Source organism: Anolis carolinensis, chromosome 2, assembly GCF_035594765.1.
Source record: "Anolis carolinensis isolate JA03-04 chromosome 2, rAnoCar3.1.pri, whole genome shotgun sequence".
In the NCBI taxonomy this organism is placed as follows: Eukaryota; Metazoa; Chordata; class Lepidosauria; order Squamata; family Dactyloidae; genus Anolis; species Anolis carolinensis.
In genome coordinates, this window is record NC_085842.1 from 232,774,999 (window position 1) to 232,793,545 (window position 18,547).

At 37.3% G+C, this 18,547-nt stretch overlaps 1 protein-coding gene across 2 annotated transcripts in view; it reads left to right on the plus strand.

The window, feature by feature from the left end:
* The window catches only part of slc24a2 (solute carrier family 24 member 2), a 124,441-nt gene that overhangs the window by 49,248 nt on the left and 56,646 nt on the right, over nucleotides 1-18,547 (plus strand). For both annotated transcript variants that reach the window (XM_008103482.3, XM_008103483.3), the window contains exon 3: nucleotides 17,741-17,770. In XM_008103482.3, coding sequence (XP_008101689.1) covers nucleotides 17,741-17,770 — 30 coding nt within the window. The remainder of the gene's footprint in view (nucleotides 1-17,740; nucleotides 17,771-18,547) is intronic.

Consider the following 18,547-nt stretch of genomic DNA (forward strand, 5'->3'; position numbering starts at 1 on the left):
AACAAGCTGAAGGGATAAAGATCCCTAGAGAATATAGATAAATGCTTTGCAACTTTTAACAAATAGCATTTCAATTCAAGATGTACATTATCAGCAAAATGTGATATAATCCTTCTTGATTTCGTACAAGCAGCTATCAAGGGCCACAAACTCCCCTTGTGCTTTATATATATTGATTTTCTTCTGCTTTTGTTGTCCTTTGAATATTTTTGAATCTTATTTCTGGCATTTTTATTACTATGTTTTAAAATCACTTTTAATTGTATTGCCAGTTGTATTTTAGCTTTTTTTCTTTTTGCTGTTGTGTACTTTGTTTTTGTATTTTTTTATGTTTTATAAATCATGTTGGGTCCCAGTGCTTGGGAAATGGATGAGATATAAATAGAGAGTATCTGAGCTGATATTTGGTGCCTTGGAAATGAATTTGAGTGCAACAGGTAGAGAAAGGTTAGTTCAACCTCAGGTCATCGTGTTGAATAAGACCTCTGTATTAAAAGCAACCCAGTGCTGAGTCAGACTGTTGTCTCATGCAGTACAGTGTATATTTATATTGAGTGGCAGTGACTATTTAGGTTATTTCCTGATCCTGAAGATTGAATGTGAGAACATCGGGGTGCAAGGCACATGTTATATCATTCTCGGTATATGAACATACTGCATGAACCCATGATAAGAATAATCAGGTGAAAAACACACACTCTAACAAATGTAGTATGTAGACAGGACATCAAGGGCTTGGGCTCTGGTCTCAGTTAGGCTTCAAGGCTACATTTACATATTCATTTTGTGGCAGCATAGTTTTCTGTGCATTATTTCATGCTCTGTACAAACCTCCTCTCTTGCAGTCTTATGTTGAAGAAGTGGAGAGGGACAACATTTTTCGTAATGCCAAATTCTCTATCTGCCAAGATCATGACAGTTCAATTGCTGTGTTTTTAATATGTGACATCAATCCTTAAAAGACCTTCACTTCAAACAGGGGTTTGGGAAGGTGTGCATATTAATGAAAATGCAACCTTGGGATCTGGGGATTCTAGCTAGAAATGTTCTGCTGGAATAAACTGAGACAACCTTCCAGATGGTGAATGATTAATGAAATAGGGTCTAATAAGCATGAACTGAAAAGGCTGTCTGGTGCTTATGAGCATTGAAAGAAGTATTTCTTCCTGAAATTGCCTCAGTTCTTCATGTATGAGATGTATCTTCTCCCACCATGCCAACTCCTTGGGTGCCAATACAGTGACATCTTTAAAGCATTTCTTCTAATCACTAGAGCTCAAAGTATAGAAGAAGGAACTTGCCCCAGTAGTTGTTCTCTATAAGTAGATGATCTGCCTTATCTCTCATGCTACAGAATGTATGTGTAGCCTGTCTCAAAAGTAATGAGAATGATTTAAAAAATTGAACATACATGCAATTCCAGTTTATCCCCTTGAAAATAGGCTCATTGTGTTGAAATACAGCAATTCCCAGTGTTGCTGCCACTCTCCATAGCTGTGGAAGAAGTCTTCACTTGAGGTGTTGTTCAGAGTCCTCTTTTTCAACTGTCCCAATGATGTCGTTTGAGGTAGATTTTGAACTTGGGGAAAGAAATTGCACAGAGGCAAGTCAGGGCTGTACGGTGGGTGTGTAAGTGTTCAGAACAGCCACATTGTTCTCAGTTATTGAAGCTGAAAAATGTTGCTCCGGACTCCTTCATTTTTTTCCATGACAAGGCAAGAGACAAGTCGTTAACATAACAAATAATAAGAATAACAATAATAATAACAATAATAAATACAAAGGCACCGACTCAACTGGGGAAGGTCAACCTGAATACATTGGTTCCCCCTCCATATGCTTCTTGTTACTTTCTTTGTAATCCTTCAACATGAACGAATTGGGCTTCCTGTCTCCAGCTTCAACGTGGAATGAACAGTTTCTTAGTAAGTTCTGAGACACGACCATAACTTTGTTGTTGTCAAGATGGTATAATGCAAGCTAAGCCATTCACACAAATATACCATTTTTATGGATGGTGTGCAGTATTACTTTAGGTTGTGACAATAAAAAGAGCAAATTATCTGCAATTGCTTTAAAATTAGTGTTAAAACATTCACTTTAAGAAACATGGGGCTTCCACTTCATTATTCTCCTTGAGGTGAAATATTTCCTGGGCGACCCCAGCCCATTAGGAATCATATAACAAACTTCACAACAGCATTATGCTGCTATTCAGCTTGTTATACTATATGTTTCCTGTTATACTACATAGTAATGTCAGTTTGTTATACTACTACATGTTAAAGCCAATTGAGTCCAAAAGGCTGACTTGGATTCTAATGGGAGAACAGTAGTATTCCCTTTTGATATTCCCTTTTGATAGACAGTGTTATTCCCTTTCTCCAAAATTCCAAAGGAGGTTTTTCAATGCTACCACAAATATTTGCTAGAAAGAAAGAAAGACAGCATGGGTGTGCGTCCTTTCTGCCTAGATTTGGTCTTAAACTGAGTGAAAGGAATTATTTCAGTACCATGGAGAGCAACACTCGGCTGTTTCTGCTGTGACAGTTTCTGCCAAGCCAGAGGCTGCAGAAGACTTTTATATATTTCTCCAATAAAATCAAACAAAACAAACCACTCATGCTGATTTCCTCCATTTATGATGACCCAGACCTCTTGTGTAATTGAAAAAGAGCTGATGGTTTGAAGTTTGACTTAGTTCCCTATTTAAAATGAAGCTGAGTTATGTGTCTATTAAACTATTCTATTAGGTGGGGCATATCGTCATCTTATGATAGTTCTGGAAATGCAAAATGATTAACTTTTTCTTTGGAAAGTTTCAAATCATATATGCAATCTAGGTGATACATTTCCTGTGTTTTGACTTTTTAACAAATTGGTGCCATGGTTTATCTTAAATACTCTTACATTGCAGATTGGCTTTTGCAAATTACAAGAGAATTTCCTTCTGTATTTCCTTAGGTGCTAAAATAAGTTCACCTTTGTAGGGTTTATTCTCATATTTCTTTAAATAGATCCTCTTTGTTGCAATGTGGCACATTCACTATCAGCCAATGATATCTGTAAGGCAATTACATTTTGTCGGAGATTTCTGTGCAACTTTATAAATACACCATCAGTTGACTGATTGCCAATGGTTTTTTGTGGTGCAAATAATTTCCTGCTCTAAGTCAGATAACAGACTGTTTGAGACACTGACTTTAAATATAGATTGCATTGCAGTATTTCAAACATCTTAGTTATCCTGTGATTTACTGTGAAGAGTCAAAGAAAGAGAAAAAAATAACTGTTGCCAGAGAACTGAAACATAATACTGTATTTCTTTGATTCTAAGACACTGTTGATTGTAAGATGCATACTAATTTCAGTACCACCAGCAGGAAAAGAACCATTTATTTGTATATAAAATGCATCCATAGTTCTAATGCATCCTCCTTTTAGAGATGTTTATATGAGAGGGAGAAATGCATCTTGGAATTGAAGATATACATTATATGAACACTGGAAATGTATTTTCTTCACAGTCCTTATAGTATGCCTTGCAGATTGGGCCAGGGGAAACCAACGCCAAAATTTGGCTTAACCAAGAAACATTCTTTGCAAAGTCATGTTTGAATCAGGGATTTCACTCAAATGTGTAGCTCCAAACATCACATCAATATAAAGGGGCTTGTAATACTGACATTTACAACTAAGCAGTCATCAAAGTGTGCCTTCTAGTCTGGCACATTTATTGTACCATCCTGTAATAATAAATTGACATCAGACTATAATTTCCAAGAGCCACTGTGGTACAGGGATTTTAGTGTTGGATTAGGTACTGTGTGACCATGGTTCAAATCCTCACTTAGCTATACAAGTCCAGTGGGCGATTTTAGATAAGTCATAGTCTCTCAGCCTTAAAGAAAGGCAAAAGACAAGCCCCTCTCAAAAAACTTTGTCACCAAAACACCTTAGGGTTACCTTGAGGCACACAAAAACCTCCAAAGCAAGCCATTTGTAGGTTCCCGAAAGCCTGGCATTCTGTCTTGGTGATATTTATTAATATAATTGTTTATCATAACTATTAGGTTATGCTTGCACTGTGAACTAAAATGAATAAATCTAAATACCTGGGAATAAGACTCAGTATATTCTCTGAGACTCAAGGATAGAGTTGTCCTCTTAAATGACATTCGTATAGAAATATGTATAGAGAATATATATTCAATTCCTATGTGGGATTTAAGAGATTGCAATGAACATGCAAATGAATGTTCTTTCTAGCCGAAGTCTCATATACATCTATATGAAAATAAGTTCCTTTGATAACAGTGGGGCTTACTTCCAAATAAATTTGCTCAAGATTGCACTAAAGTCATAGGTGTATCTCCCTAACGTATCAATGCATGTAAAGGCACTAAAATCCTCTTTGTTTTGCTTTTTTAACTATGCTTACATCCCATGAAAGTCTGACTTGGGACACTGAGGTCAGGATATTGTATGTAGCTAGGTTCACAGGGGAGCAAGTGCAAAGGCAACATAGCCATACCAGGAAGTTACCTTTTCAAAAACAATTCTGAAGTATTCCATGGTGTCATGGGAACCAAATGGTTTAATTTTTCAGGTGTAAAATCCTCAGTAATGAAACTTGCTGAAAAATCTTGCAGAAAGGATATTCCATTGTTATAATCGGATTTAAATGAACTGCAAATATTCTCTGTTTATCTAAGCCAAAATTCTGAGGCTGTCATGCTTTGGCCATTTCACGGGCAGGGAAGGCTCACTAGAAAATATGATAGAAAAGTGGAGTGAATTAGCAAAAGATGAAGCCTACATTCCAAATGGATAGACTCAATCAAAGATGCCACAGCAAGACCAGAGGAGGGCTCTTGAGGGTAAGATGACTTGGAAGTCTCTCATTTATAGGGTTACCATAAGTTGAGGTTGACTTAAAGGCAGTTGACAACAAAAAGTGGACTTAAAAGCTGTAGGAAATATTATTGCACAGTTTCATGGTGTTCATTTTCAGCAGGATGCTTTTATGGTGCTAAATAGGAGAGCTAGCAAATTGCCCCTTGCGCTTGGGGACCTTTGTACATGAAGACCAATTGCCACTGTTACATTATGTATTCTAACAATTCACTAACAGGGTTTCTCTACATCCCTTCTACTTAGCTATGTATGCATAAAACTATGCATCATAGATTGTGATGGAGAATTCTGGTCATAATGTAAAATATTGCTTTTGCCTCAATACTAAAAGCTAATGATAATGCTTGGAAACTCTTCCAGGTTCTTGAGAAGAAGCACTTGGTGCAATCTGCTTTTGGAAAACAATTGAGAGTATAGTTTTGGACTTCATTTTGGGACCTGCAATAAATGTTCTTTTACTTTATTTTTATTGAGCAATCTTGGTTTTTGTTTTAAGGTTCACTGATAAGTGTTTTGGAAGAAGCACTTATCAGTGAGCTAAAAAAAAAAGCCTGCATATATAGGAGTGTAGTGTCTAGATCTAGGGAAGTCATGCTATCCCTCTATTCTGCCTTGGTCAGACCACATCTGGAATACTGTGTCCAATTCTGGACACCTCAATTTAGGGGAGATGTTGACAAGCTGGAATGTGTCAAGCGGAGGGCAACTAAAATGATCAAGGGTCTGGAGAACAAGCCCTATGAGGAGCAGCTTAAAGATCTGGGCATGTTTAGCCTTCAAAAGAGAAGACTGAGAGGAGACATGATAGCCATGTATAAATATGTGATGGGAAGTCATTGGCAGGAGGGAGCAAGCTTGTTTTCTGCCTCCCTGGAGACTAGAACATGGAACAATGGCTTCAAATTACAGGAAAAGAGATTCCACATGAACATTATGAAGAACTTCCTAACTGTGAGAGCTGTTCAGCAGTGGAACTCTCTGCCCTGGAGTGTGGTGGAGACTCTTGCTTGGGAAGTTTTTAAACAGAGGTTGGACAACCATTTATCAAGGGTGCTTTGAATGCGATTTTCCTGCTTCTTGGCAGGGGGTTGGACTGGATGGCCCATGAGGTCTCTTCCAACTCTTTGATTCTATGAAAGTTAGGCTATAAATATTTTAACGACTTCATGCTTGTTCAGAAAATAATTCTGAGTTAAAACCACATAAACCTATAATCTTGGATGTGGTTGTTCTGGAAATGTTAAATCAAAGCACTTGTCTGTCTGTACCCTTTTAAAAATGTTCTCTGTTAAGAACAAGGTAAGCATGTTTCTGGTAGTGAGGAAGGAAAATACTACTAACTTACCAAGAATTAACAAAACATTATTGGTCCTCTTTAGTGTGACATCTGTAGTTGTTTAGTTAGTTGTGGTGAAATGAGAAAGAAGGAAGTAGATCAAAGAAGACTAGATTCCAACTATGGTTTATGTATTCTATATATTGCAAGATGATTGTGATATTTTGCTTGTTGGGCTCAAAATATACTTACCATTATTACTCATAAAGGGTTTAGCACATTTTGGTGCCGCAAATGTTAGCCCTGTTTCGAGATATATTTGATCTGCTGATTCCAAAAATGGCACCAGTTTCCCCCCTATCGGCTGTAGATTTAACATATGCCATCTATCGGCCTTTATCTGCTCACCCATAGAAAATCATGATAACCATATCTAAGCAACTAGGGCTGATGTGGTCTAATCAATGCAATTTTCTGAATCAACACACCAAATAACCCAGGAACAGGCCTAAAATTCAAGAAAACAAGATTTTTTTGGTTGTTGGGTTATCAATTTAAACACTTGGGCAGAACCACATTAAGCTTTTCATAGGCTCTTGTATTCGACTCCCACTTTGTCCCAAGGCACCACTAGGGGTAGGTAGATATAATCCTCTATGGACCTCAGAATGTACATATCCATTAAACACCGGGGGGGGGGGGATTAATCCTAATATAGTAGGCTGTAAAATATCAGTATGTCCTAGGCACTGTGCCTAAAATGCTTAAAGGATAAGTTGGCCCTGCATTTGGTTAGATAATGCTTTCCCAGAACATACACAGAAATTGCTTTGTACAAGCAAAACAAAAGCAACCTAAACAAATGTTCCAGCCTCTAAATAAAACAATGAATGTTTGTGCAGTACATTTCATTCATCATGGTCTAAATGCTTTGCCAGTATTAACCTGATGTTCTGGGAGAAAAATGTAAAATCATCTAGAATATCTGGTCTCTTTCTCTTGTTTGAGCAATGAAGGTCAACATCATTGTACCTTGCTGTTATTTTTTTACTAAAAGTCTGACTGTGTGGTCTAAAATGTAAGCATCTAGTTATTGTTCCAACTCTTCATGTTGTTTGGAGCATTGTCTGATTCTTTGCTGGTTGTATTCATCATGTGCTATAGCTACAAAACCAAAAGCTTTCAATAGCATTTTCTTATGCAATTCAAATTGAGGAACAGGGTGGCTTTGGTTGTATTCTATATATTTCATGCATGTTGGCAACATGAGACACTCGACTTTTGCTCCTGAGTCAAAGATGTATTTGTTGTGTGCTTTCAACCCTAAGCTGAACTTATCATGGGGTTTTCTTGGCAGAATTTGTTCGGAGGGGAATTGTCTTTGGCCTTCTCTGAGGCTGAGAGAGTGTGACATGCCCAAGATCAATAATCCTTGGCTGAGCAGGAATTTGAAGCCTAGTCTCCAGGGTCATAGTCCAGCACTCAAAACATTACATCACACTGGCCGCCTAACATGTTATAAATGAAAGTAGTTGCATTCTGCATTTTCACAGTCAATGCCAAGGGTCATGTTCTTGAAGTTGGAAAATATCACTGCAAAACATAAGAATTTTCACACAACAGCATGTTCATGGCTCGTAAGTAACATGAACAAGAGGCAAGGAATGAGATGATCCTGAAAGAGAGATACATGAATCCAGTACTTTGCAGCAGGGAATTCCTTTTTATTTTAAGGTTTTTCATCTATAGAATGAATCCAGAAGGTCTACATGAAACTTTATTTTAAAAGTCAAATTCTATTTTAATGAAATGTATGACATCTGGAACTGTGCAAAGAGAACAAGTAATTCAGTTGAAACAAACACTGAGGAAAAAGAGCGGTATATAAAATAAATAAATAAATAAATAAATAAATAAAATAAACATTTATTCCACCAAAGAATGTGTAATTGAAACTAGTTTGCAGGATTATAAAGAGGATAGCTGTTCCATTGGAGACATGTAGATATATTTGAGGAGGACAACGTGAGGTCTCAAAAAGAATGATTAGCTTTGTCAACACAGAAACTGTTAGGGGAAGACATGTTTCAGATGTGCTGCAGATCAAAAACTGTATGGGAGTAGTCTAATTTCATGCCACACACACACACACACACACACACACCGGTTTATGCACGGATCAACACCACTGGTTTAGCTAGCCATGAAGTATATTTGGCAAAAATAATTTGAACAATGTAATGATGTCAGATATAAATATGATGAAGGCTGTCTGCATTAAAAATCAAGCTGTGATATTTATTCATATGGATATATGGAGATTTAATTGAAAGCACATCTGTGCATAGACTGGTATATGAAAAAAATGAGTGTGAGCTGGTTGGCGTCCTTAGCTCAACTCTCACTATAAACAGAGATTTTCTGGGCACCTCTGCCTTTTTTTTCCCAACCCATAAGTAACATTCTCTGTAGGACTGTTGACTACAGTGCTATTCTGGAATGGATCCCGGTCTGTCCCTGTATATTTCTAGAGAGGGTACATGTTTGTTATATTCGTAGATATGTTATAGCTGACATATTTTCTGTGCAGCAGGTCCTTGGTAGCCACTGGGTTTGGTTCCAGGACTCCCCTCCCGCTGTGTATTCCAAAATGCATGGATGCACACTTTCCATTATATACCATGGCAAAGTAAAATGGTATCCTTGTTATAAAATAGAAAAGTTATGATCATTACTTTGTCTCTCCCCCCCCTCCCACCTCTTAAATGCTGTGATCGGCTAAAGGCCAGTTCCAGATGCAGAAGCTGATGGATCTCTAAAACTATATATAGGAAGTGCTCTTAATGATCACTTCCAATTTTCAGTGCTCTTATCTTTTTCAGAGCTTTGTAAATGTTTGTGCATATATCTAAAGTGATGCAAGATGCAGAAACCACTTTCTTAATGAACCATGAATGTTAGCTTTTTAAAACTCGCCCACAAGAGAAAACATTTCAATACTTTGATTTTTGCTGGGAGGGTTTTTTAAAAAAATATATAAAGGGTTCTTTGAGAAAGATCTATATATTAATGTGCTTAGCCAACCAAGGAAGTGAAGAAAATAGCCATTGGATTGAGTAAAAGACAATTATTTACCAAAAAGTACCAGATTTTGTAAAATCAAGCATCATTATAGACATTGAACCATTCATGTTACGCTTTGTCATGGAAACAGACCTCCTCTGTTTGTTTTTAGCACAATAATGGTAAACCATTATTTTTCTTGCATTAATGATGAAATAAGAGAAGGATTTCTGTAGTTGATAGACAATTGATGTTCTTGTATGAGATAAATAATTTGGTTCAATGTGCAAATTATTTTTTAAAAAATTCAATTCAAATGTTTACTCCACTATGTAAAGAATATTATTTAAAGTTATATGATAGGGATGTAGTTCAACAATTTTCTTCTTGGAGGAAGGGATGAGCAATTTTAGCAATTTTATTTTCACCATAAGAAAGTTTTCAAAACCTAAAGTATTTAAAGGCTGTATGCAGGTCAGGACGTATTCTCCACAAAACTTGCATTTGGATTTGCACAAAACACTATTCTTTCAGTGGAAAAAAACAACATTTTTAGCCAAAATATATATCTTTTTGCACAGAAAATGCTGTTTTTTCTGCACATAAAGTGTTTTCTGTGCAGATATTCATTTTCCCTGAAAAATCAATGAATAAAATTTGCATAAAATATGTTTTGAACTAAAAAGATTCTCATCAGGCCAGAATCCTTCTCATCAATAGTACCATGACCCAATGGTCCAAAGTAAAGCCTTTCACAAAAAGATTACTATAGGTTCTCAAACATTATTGACCAAGAATTTACTCTCCCACACTGTTAAAATGCTAATTATTGCAATTACCTGTTGATTTAAATCAATACATAACTTTTAACATAATTCCCTTACATTGTGTTGAAGACAATATCTTATTTCAAAGCAGTTTTTTCTGTAGTTTCATGGTGAATCAGAACAAGATAAGCAAAACACCTTTCCCCTGTTCCTCCATAAAGGCCAAGGGAGAAGCAAAATTCCTACCTGAATCCTAAAAGGTTGTCACCCAAATACTGTATTAAATGCCAAGATGCATGGATGATCCAAGAAACTTTGAAAGAAAGTAGTAGAACAGGGCAGTGATTTATGAACTTCCTTGTCTTGCACTGGCCCTTCTCCCACCTCTTACATCAGCACAAGATAGCATTATTTTAGGAAGGCAGATGATACCAAGTATGGGGCTGGATTCTTTACACTTGAGAAACACATTTTTTATTATTTTCCAGGTATGTTCAAATATTGCTTCCATCTCTCCTGTGCGGAATGCCCTTCCAATGAGTTAGAATAATATGCAAAGTTGCACTTCAATGAGACCCCATATCTATGGCAATTATGTTCTTGGACTTAGCATGGAAATGTGAAATGTTGGATGATAGTGAAGCCTATTAAAATGAACAGCTTCCAGTGGAAGCATACCATAGAATTGTGATAGAAGGTTGAACAAATACCATGGACATGGATAAGTGAAATCGTGGGTAGTGGTCCCGTGGATATGGAAGTATCCTTTGTGTAGAAGTGTTTCTCTATGTATAGGTGTAATCACATATTACAAATAAAAACTTTTCTTGAATGTGACTTTTAGGTGCATACTGAATCCAAAATATTTGTGAAATTCCATTGATTTCAATCCAGGATAAATTGGCTTACAGCATTTATTTTGTATCAGTGAAATAATTGGGCAGCAACAGTTCTTAGAAAGTGGCATCTGTATTCCTGTTCTCAAGGCACAACGTCGTCATCTCACTCGTTCAGTCGTTTTCGACTCTTCGTGATCTCATGGACCAGTCCACGCCAGAGCTACCTGTCAGCCGTCGCCACCCCCAGTTCCTTCAAGGTCGAGCCAGCCACTTCAAGGATACCGTCCATCCATCTTGCCCTTGGTCAGCCTCTCTTCCTTTTTCCTTCCATTTTCCCCAGCATCATGATCTTCTCCAAGTTTTCTTGTCTTCTCATGATGTGGCCAAAATACTTCAACTTTGCCTCTAATATCCTTCCCTCCAGTGAGCAGTCAGGCATTATTTCCTGGAGGATGGACTGGTTGGATCTTCTTGCGGTCCAAGGCACTCTTAGGATTTTCCTCCAGCACCAAAGTTCAAAAGTACAACAAGAATGTCCAAATGGCAGGCATATAAATTCACTGGATCAGAAACTGGGAGCAAGCTATTCCAATGGACTGCTGAAAAAGCAGTCAATATGGACTATTGACTATGGACTTTACATGCAGTCCTCCAACTCACTCTCTAGATAGATAGATAGATAGATAGATAGATAGATAGATAGATAGATAGATAGATAGATAGCATGGGGAAGGGTTAAGACCCCTGTGGTGTTTGTTTCGCTGCCTGTTCCCCTGTTCAGAAGATTTCATCTCATTTTCTGTCTTTGTAATCATTTGATTTTGGAAAAAAAATGGCTTTTTATGGAAACTAGAAAGTTTCAGTGGAGAAACCTTTTCCCCATGATAACTCTTTCAGGGGTGATTTTCCCTTCTGAGGGGTAGATTTCTCTCCCTTCCTGTTGTCTCACCCCCATTCGTAACTATGAGTCATTTGTATGTCAGATGTTTGTAACTCGGGGACTGCCAGTATATAGGAAACCATATTGTACTATGTGCAAATCAGCAGAGATCATAGGAGCCATGACATTAGTTGCATTCTTTATGAAAATGGAATGTATAAGTCATGTCATTTGTTTTTAAGGGGTTTTGTTTTAAAGAAAAAGAAGTGCTATTGAAATAAAATTTGGGGAAAATGTGGGTGTGTCTACATTGTAGAATTAATGCAGCTTGACACCACATTAACTGTCATGGTGCAATGCTATGAAATCATGGGGGTTGTATTTTGATGAGGCACCAGCATTGTCTGGAGTGACTAGAGAAATGCCATCCCAGCTGGTACAAAGAGACAAGTATTCAAAGCTAAATAGCTCCTTTGGACCCATCCCAAAATTCAAGGTGCTTTATTTGGTTCCCTTAATAGTTTATAATAGGGTTTAAGGATTGTTACTCTTACAAGCCCTTTTGAGCTTATAATGTATTTGCTTTTAGAAACTTTTAGCCCGAGTTACCAAACCTTTCTTCATGTAAATGATCTTTGTGTATGTAGTTTGCTAATTTTTGTCAAATTTAGGTAAGAGTTTAGGTAAAAGTCTGATCACAATTCGCAATAAATAGTTATACCAAAATGTTTAACTTGATTTACTCATGAGCATTTTAGAAAAAAACTACTAAGTACCTAACTGCCTGCATAATAGAGAAAATAGCACTATGAACAAACTTTGCTGAGGAAAGAGGGACTTTGGTGTCTACACAAAAAGCTAACAAGTAACAGGGCCTAGTGCAGCAACGCAAACCATGATTTTGTATTAATGCAGTGATCCATTAGTACTGGATGTTTGGGGCCTGATAAATCAGTTGAATCAGTCCAATCACCTGTGCATATTTTTAATTCAAGAATTATTTTAAAAATGTTTCTAAATCTGCAGACAAATGCATATACTGCACAGATGCGACTATGTTTTCAAATCTCATGAGAGCTGTATTTTCAGGCTTGGAGGCTACAAGCCCGAAAATACAGCTCTCATGAGATTTGAAAACATAGTCCCATCTGTACAGTAAATGCATTTGTCTGGTCGCTCCCTTTTGGTGCAAAATATGGAGTTCTGAGGAATTTATTGTTACAGAGGAAGAAATTATGCAGATTCCAGTTATTTTTAAAAAAATAATTATAATGATGAGTAACGGGGTAATTTCCATTTTCCTTAATCCTGGAGATTTTTCTTCTTCAATGTCCCAAACAGAAATGATGGCTGCTTCCATCATGAAAATTCTGGGGTCATGAGATTGCATCTACCAGACATGCCTCCCTGATGACAAGTCATACCATTGTATACTGATTTCCTGATCACGTGCAAAAACTGTACTTTAGCAATGGAAAACTGTGTACCTTTTTAAATACTACAATTACAATATCGTATAGAAATACTCTGTTTCTGTGACGTTTTGCAGACAGATTTCAACCAATTTTTGACAGGATGTAAAAACGTCATGTGATGGGACCCATTGGAAATCATCCTCGGAAACAGAGTATTTCCTAATGGGATGAGATCCTTAGCCCAGTGCATAAAACACTATCCTGGCACTCTCTCTTTTATGAAAGTTCAAAACTGATAGTCACTAATGGGTTTTATGGCTAGACAGGGATTTGAACCCTGTTCTCCAGAGTCTTAATCCAGCACTCCAATCACTACATCATAGTGGCTTAATGATAAATTAAGGCAGTTAATATTCTGCTTTCATAATAAAACACCCCATACTTCCACCTAAAAATTCCACCTGCATGGGTCTGGAAACTGCTTCAATGGGATCAGTAAAAACCTCCGCATTTTCATATTGTATTGGGTGGCTTGGTTTGTCATATGGCAGAGCGAAAGCCACCGTTGAGTCAGGCTTCATCATGTCAGTTTTGAGAGAGACTGAATACATAGCTTGTTTTCAAGCTTTTCTTGGAATATGTATATCATATTTGAATCATGTTTTATAAGCATAATTGATGATTAGTGAAATAAATCACAGCATGAATATGCTATGAGCTTTATACCATACTTTTGCATCATTTCCATTCTGTTAGGGAGGGAGGCAAGCAGAAAAACAAAGCTTGGAAAAGTTACATTTTCACCATACTGGCTGAAAGATTTTGGGAGTTATAGACAAAAAGTAAAGTTTCTAACTTCTAGAAAGAAGCAAATATTGTTTTCCCATCACATCCGAGTGCAGTTATTAGTGTTTCAGAACTAACTCATCCCATCCCCTTGTGACATTTATTCAGGAAGATAACTTTCCCTCACATTGGCATTGCCATGGGAATGTATTATAATGGTAACTTGCTTGGCAGTTAATCAGAATGAAGCTGCACAAAGCCTAAGCAGCAAGTTCCTCATTACAGATAACGTGTTACACTCCTACTGGGGACTGAAGCTTTGTCTCATATAATTACTGTTAGCTTTTTATCTATCAAATAGAAATTTGGGGGGGGGGGGGGGTGTCTTTTCTTTCTCCTCAAGCATCAAGCAATTCTGCGTTAATCAGGACATAATACACCTTTTTCCCATTGCTCTATTTTGATGTTTGCGAATGCTTAATAGGAGATTCTGGAGGTAGCAACTATTGATCTTGCCAGTTATAGGAAAGCACTGCTTGTGAGGTCATGATCAGTTATGATGGAATCCCATTTTTCCTACTCCAAGCTTTATCCCTTTGTTTATTACAGATATATCACTACACCTCAACAGTCTGTGTTTCTATGGCCCTGTTGCACCAATGCTGCTTTGTCTTCCAGATCAAAGACAAGAAGGAAAAAGCAAGATAGACTGAACAGGCATAAATAGATTTTGTAAAAGATTGAGGAATTTGTTAATTGACATATGGCTGCACAATTCAGGTCATACCAGCACTTTTTGAGAAGTCTGACAGTGTTGTGTCTGTATATGTCTATGGGTTGTGGTAGACCACTTGTTGTGCTGAAGCATATCATATATATTCCATATACTCACATATAAATCTAGAAATTGTAGTCAAAAATCAACCCCCCCCCCCAAAAAAAATCCTTGATTGACTTATCTAATGTGAGTTCTGTACTTCTCTTATCTCCTTCTCTGAGTGGCAAAAAGCAAGAGAGAAAACCTTTAAAAAGCATCAGTCCCTGAATTCTATGATTCTGATTCAGGCTGTGTAAAATGTCTGAGCAGGGAAATCACGTCGATATTGGTACTTTTCCCCGCTTCGTGAAATGACCCTGAACATATCCGTGGGTCATATAAAAATCTGTAATTTGGAATCCAAAACCTGCCCTCAACTTATACTTGAGGTTAACATATACAGTAGTACAGAGGTCCTCAAACTTTTAAAGCAGAGAGCCGGTCCATGGTCCCTCAGAGTGTTGGGGGGCCAGACTACAGTTTGGAAAAAAAATACGAACAAATTCCTATGCACACTGCACATGTCTTATTTGTAGAGCAAAAAAAAAAAAAAACACAATGAAAGAACAATACAATATTTAAAAATAAGAACATTTTAAACCAACATAAACCTACCAGGATTTCAATGGGAAGTGTGGGCCTGCTTCTTGCTGATGAGATAGTCAAGTTAATTAGGATTGTTGTTGTTGTTGATGATGATGATGTTGTTGTTGTATGCCTTCAAGTAATTTCAGACTTAGGGCGAGCCTAAGTCTAAAACTGAGGACTGGGGCTAGATAAATGACTAAGACAAAGGTCTTAGTTTGGGGACCCCTGCATTAATATATACATTACATGCAGGAGACCTCAGCAAACATCGATGTATATGTATGAACCTTTCCTCTTACACTAATAGAGATTTTTCTTTTGCATACAGCTTATATTCTTCAGGTTGTGATAATGATTTTGATTTATATGGCCCTGGAAACCTTGCAAAACACTGGATAGGCAGTTTGTATTTTGACCTGGGAAGCCTCAGAAGTCAAATGTTGTATTCATCCTAGTAAACTTATCTGAAGGACATGAATTGTACAAACTGCTAAGAAAGAAAATGGACCTCTCTTTTGTACATAAAATAAAGATACATTTTCCTAACATAAGTTTTCGGTATTGTTTGAAGCACATATGGGAACATGCTTGCATTTGTTCTTTATTTTCTGTACAAAAGAAATGGACTGTTTCATAGTCATGCTTATGCTCATATGCCTCTTTTAGCTCCTTAACCCTAAGGATTAAAGTCACTTACTGGAAGAACATTTTTGAATATTTAATCTTCCTCTCTAACAAAATGTCAAGTCATTTAATTTGTCTGTGAATTATGTTGCTTAGTATAATGCTGTTTGATGACCCAGAGTAGGAAACATATTAATTAGGCAACCATTTTGTAGATGTTATATTTCTTGCTGTGTTGGTCCTATGATATAAATCAGGCTCTGAATTCAATGTCAGGATCAGAATTAAATGATATATATGGTGGACAATGAGCCTCACAGCTATTTATCAGTGACATGGTATGATGTACACAATCTATTTTCTTTCTAGTTTGGCAGGGAAAAGTCATTTACATTGCATCTGCTTCAAGAGAACAGTTCCCCACACTTAAATACCAGTTGTTGATATTTTATCTTGGTTAATTTGGAACAAACCCAAACCTTGCAATAATCAGTGGTTTTCACCTTGTGGGTCCCCAGGTGTTTTGGCCTACAGCTCCCAGAAATCCCAGCCAGTTTATCAGCTGTTAGGATTTCTGGGAGTTGAAGGCTAAAACATTGGGGACTCACAGGTAGAGAACCATTGCTCTACATCAACAGTTAGACCACATCAGATAAAATGGTCAAATAAAGTAACTCAAGAAATTAATTTGATTTCAGGTTGGCTTGGCTGGGACCACAGTAGAAAGGAGAGTCAAGATTGAACAAGTACAGTACCACTCCCGTTACCATATGGGACCAGTACCCCTACGAGATTTGACAAAATATATAATCTCCCAAGAATTTTCTAGGCCCTTCAGGACATTATGTGGTTTACTTCTGCCAGAAGTTACCATACAGTTTCTAGGTCTTCCAAGGTGATGTTAAGGTAACATCTGACAGAAGTAATTCATTTCTGTAGTATTTGCTAGTATTGTTTTCTGTTTCCACTGTAAGTTCAGGAACATATCCCCTGCTGCTATGGGATTGTAATGTAATGTCTTTTACTGGATTAGTATGAGTAGGAAGGTGAGATACACAACTGTTTCTAAACTAGGAAGCTCTTAATAAGGTTTGGAGGTGTAGTTTCCTGTAACAATTTAACCTCTAAAGCCAAAACTAATTGGAAGCATGGAGGTGGAGGGTGAAGAAGGAAAATTTCAACTGAATCCCCATCCATTGTATTGACACATTGTGCCAATACAAATTCCCAAACTGGTCCTTTAGGTGTTTTGGACTTCAGTTCCCAGAATCTTTGATCATTGATCAAAGAGGCCAAAGCTTCTGGGAGCTGGAGTCCAGAGCACTTAGAGGACCAGAGTTTAGGAATCACCGCTCTGGCACTATAACAATTTCAATGGAGTTTCCCAAGGCCCTGAATATCCATGATAGTTCAGCTTTATTTTTCAGAATTTCAAAATACCATAATTATTTCAAACCATGCCACTTATTTCAGCCTACTTTGAGATCTTTAATTTTACACAGACTTTCTTTAAAATAAATGACTCATATATAGTCAAAAGCTTCATGACATTCAGGCAGGGCTCCTTTCTAGAAGATTTGCATTGACATATTTCTGTAGTTTTGCAATAGCACCTTAAAGTAGAGAGAGCATGCAGACATGTCTGTTGTGCTGTCTTGACCCTTTGTTTTTAATTCTTGTTTATCAAAATCTTTCTGTGCTTCCTCACCAAATTTTTTGTTTTGTTCTCTCTCTCTCTCTCTCTCTCTCTCTCTCTCTCTTCATGCAGACAAACATTGGGGAAGAGCAGACACTGACGGTAGGCAACAACATATGTTTTGTTATTTAAAATATCTAGAAGCACCTTGTTTCTAAAATGTACTTATGCCAATGTAATTGTAATTACAATGTGCCAAAATAATTACAAATCTGTGTAGCACATTGCCAGATGTAATTCTTTTGAGTGGATGCTTCACAACTGAGGACAGGAGGGTCAGTGCTGAATAGGCCACCCATTTGTTGTTTAGTAAAATTCCTCCAAGGACTGTCTGGAAAGAACAGTTCCACTTGTATTTGACTCCTGAGTTGTTTAGGGTGATAGCCATCAGTATCAACATCTTGAATTAGACCCAGAAACGAGGAAGGGGAAATGTACTTCTTTTGACTGGCATGATATGCATAAAGCTGACCATAATAGTCAAAGGTCTACCAGGAGTATTCTATGCCAGTTGAAGCTTTTGATCATCTTCAGGGACAGGTTTATAAAATACACACTGCAGCAAACGAAGGGATCTTGGAGCATTGTACAGTCTAACAGAAACAACAAAGTTGGGGGCATACATTTTCGTAGACTAAGTTTACTTAATCTTAAGAGGTTTTTTATCATGTCAGAAATGAATTGAGAACATACTGCAAGTTGATTCTGGTGTGAGAGAATTGACCGTCTACAAAGATATTGCTCAGGGGACACCCAGATGTTTTACCATCCTGCTGGGAGGCTTTTCTCATGCCCCCACAAGCTAGAGCTGACAGGTGGGAGCTCACCTTATCTCGCCAATTCGAACCAGCAACCTTCAGGTCAGCAACCCAACCTTTA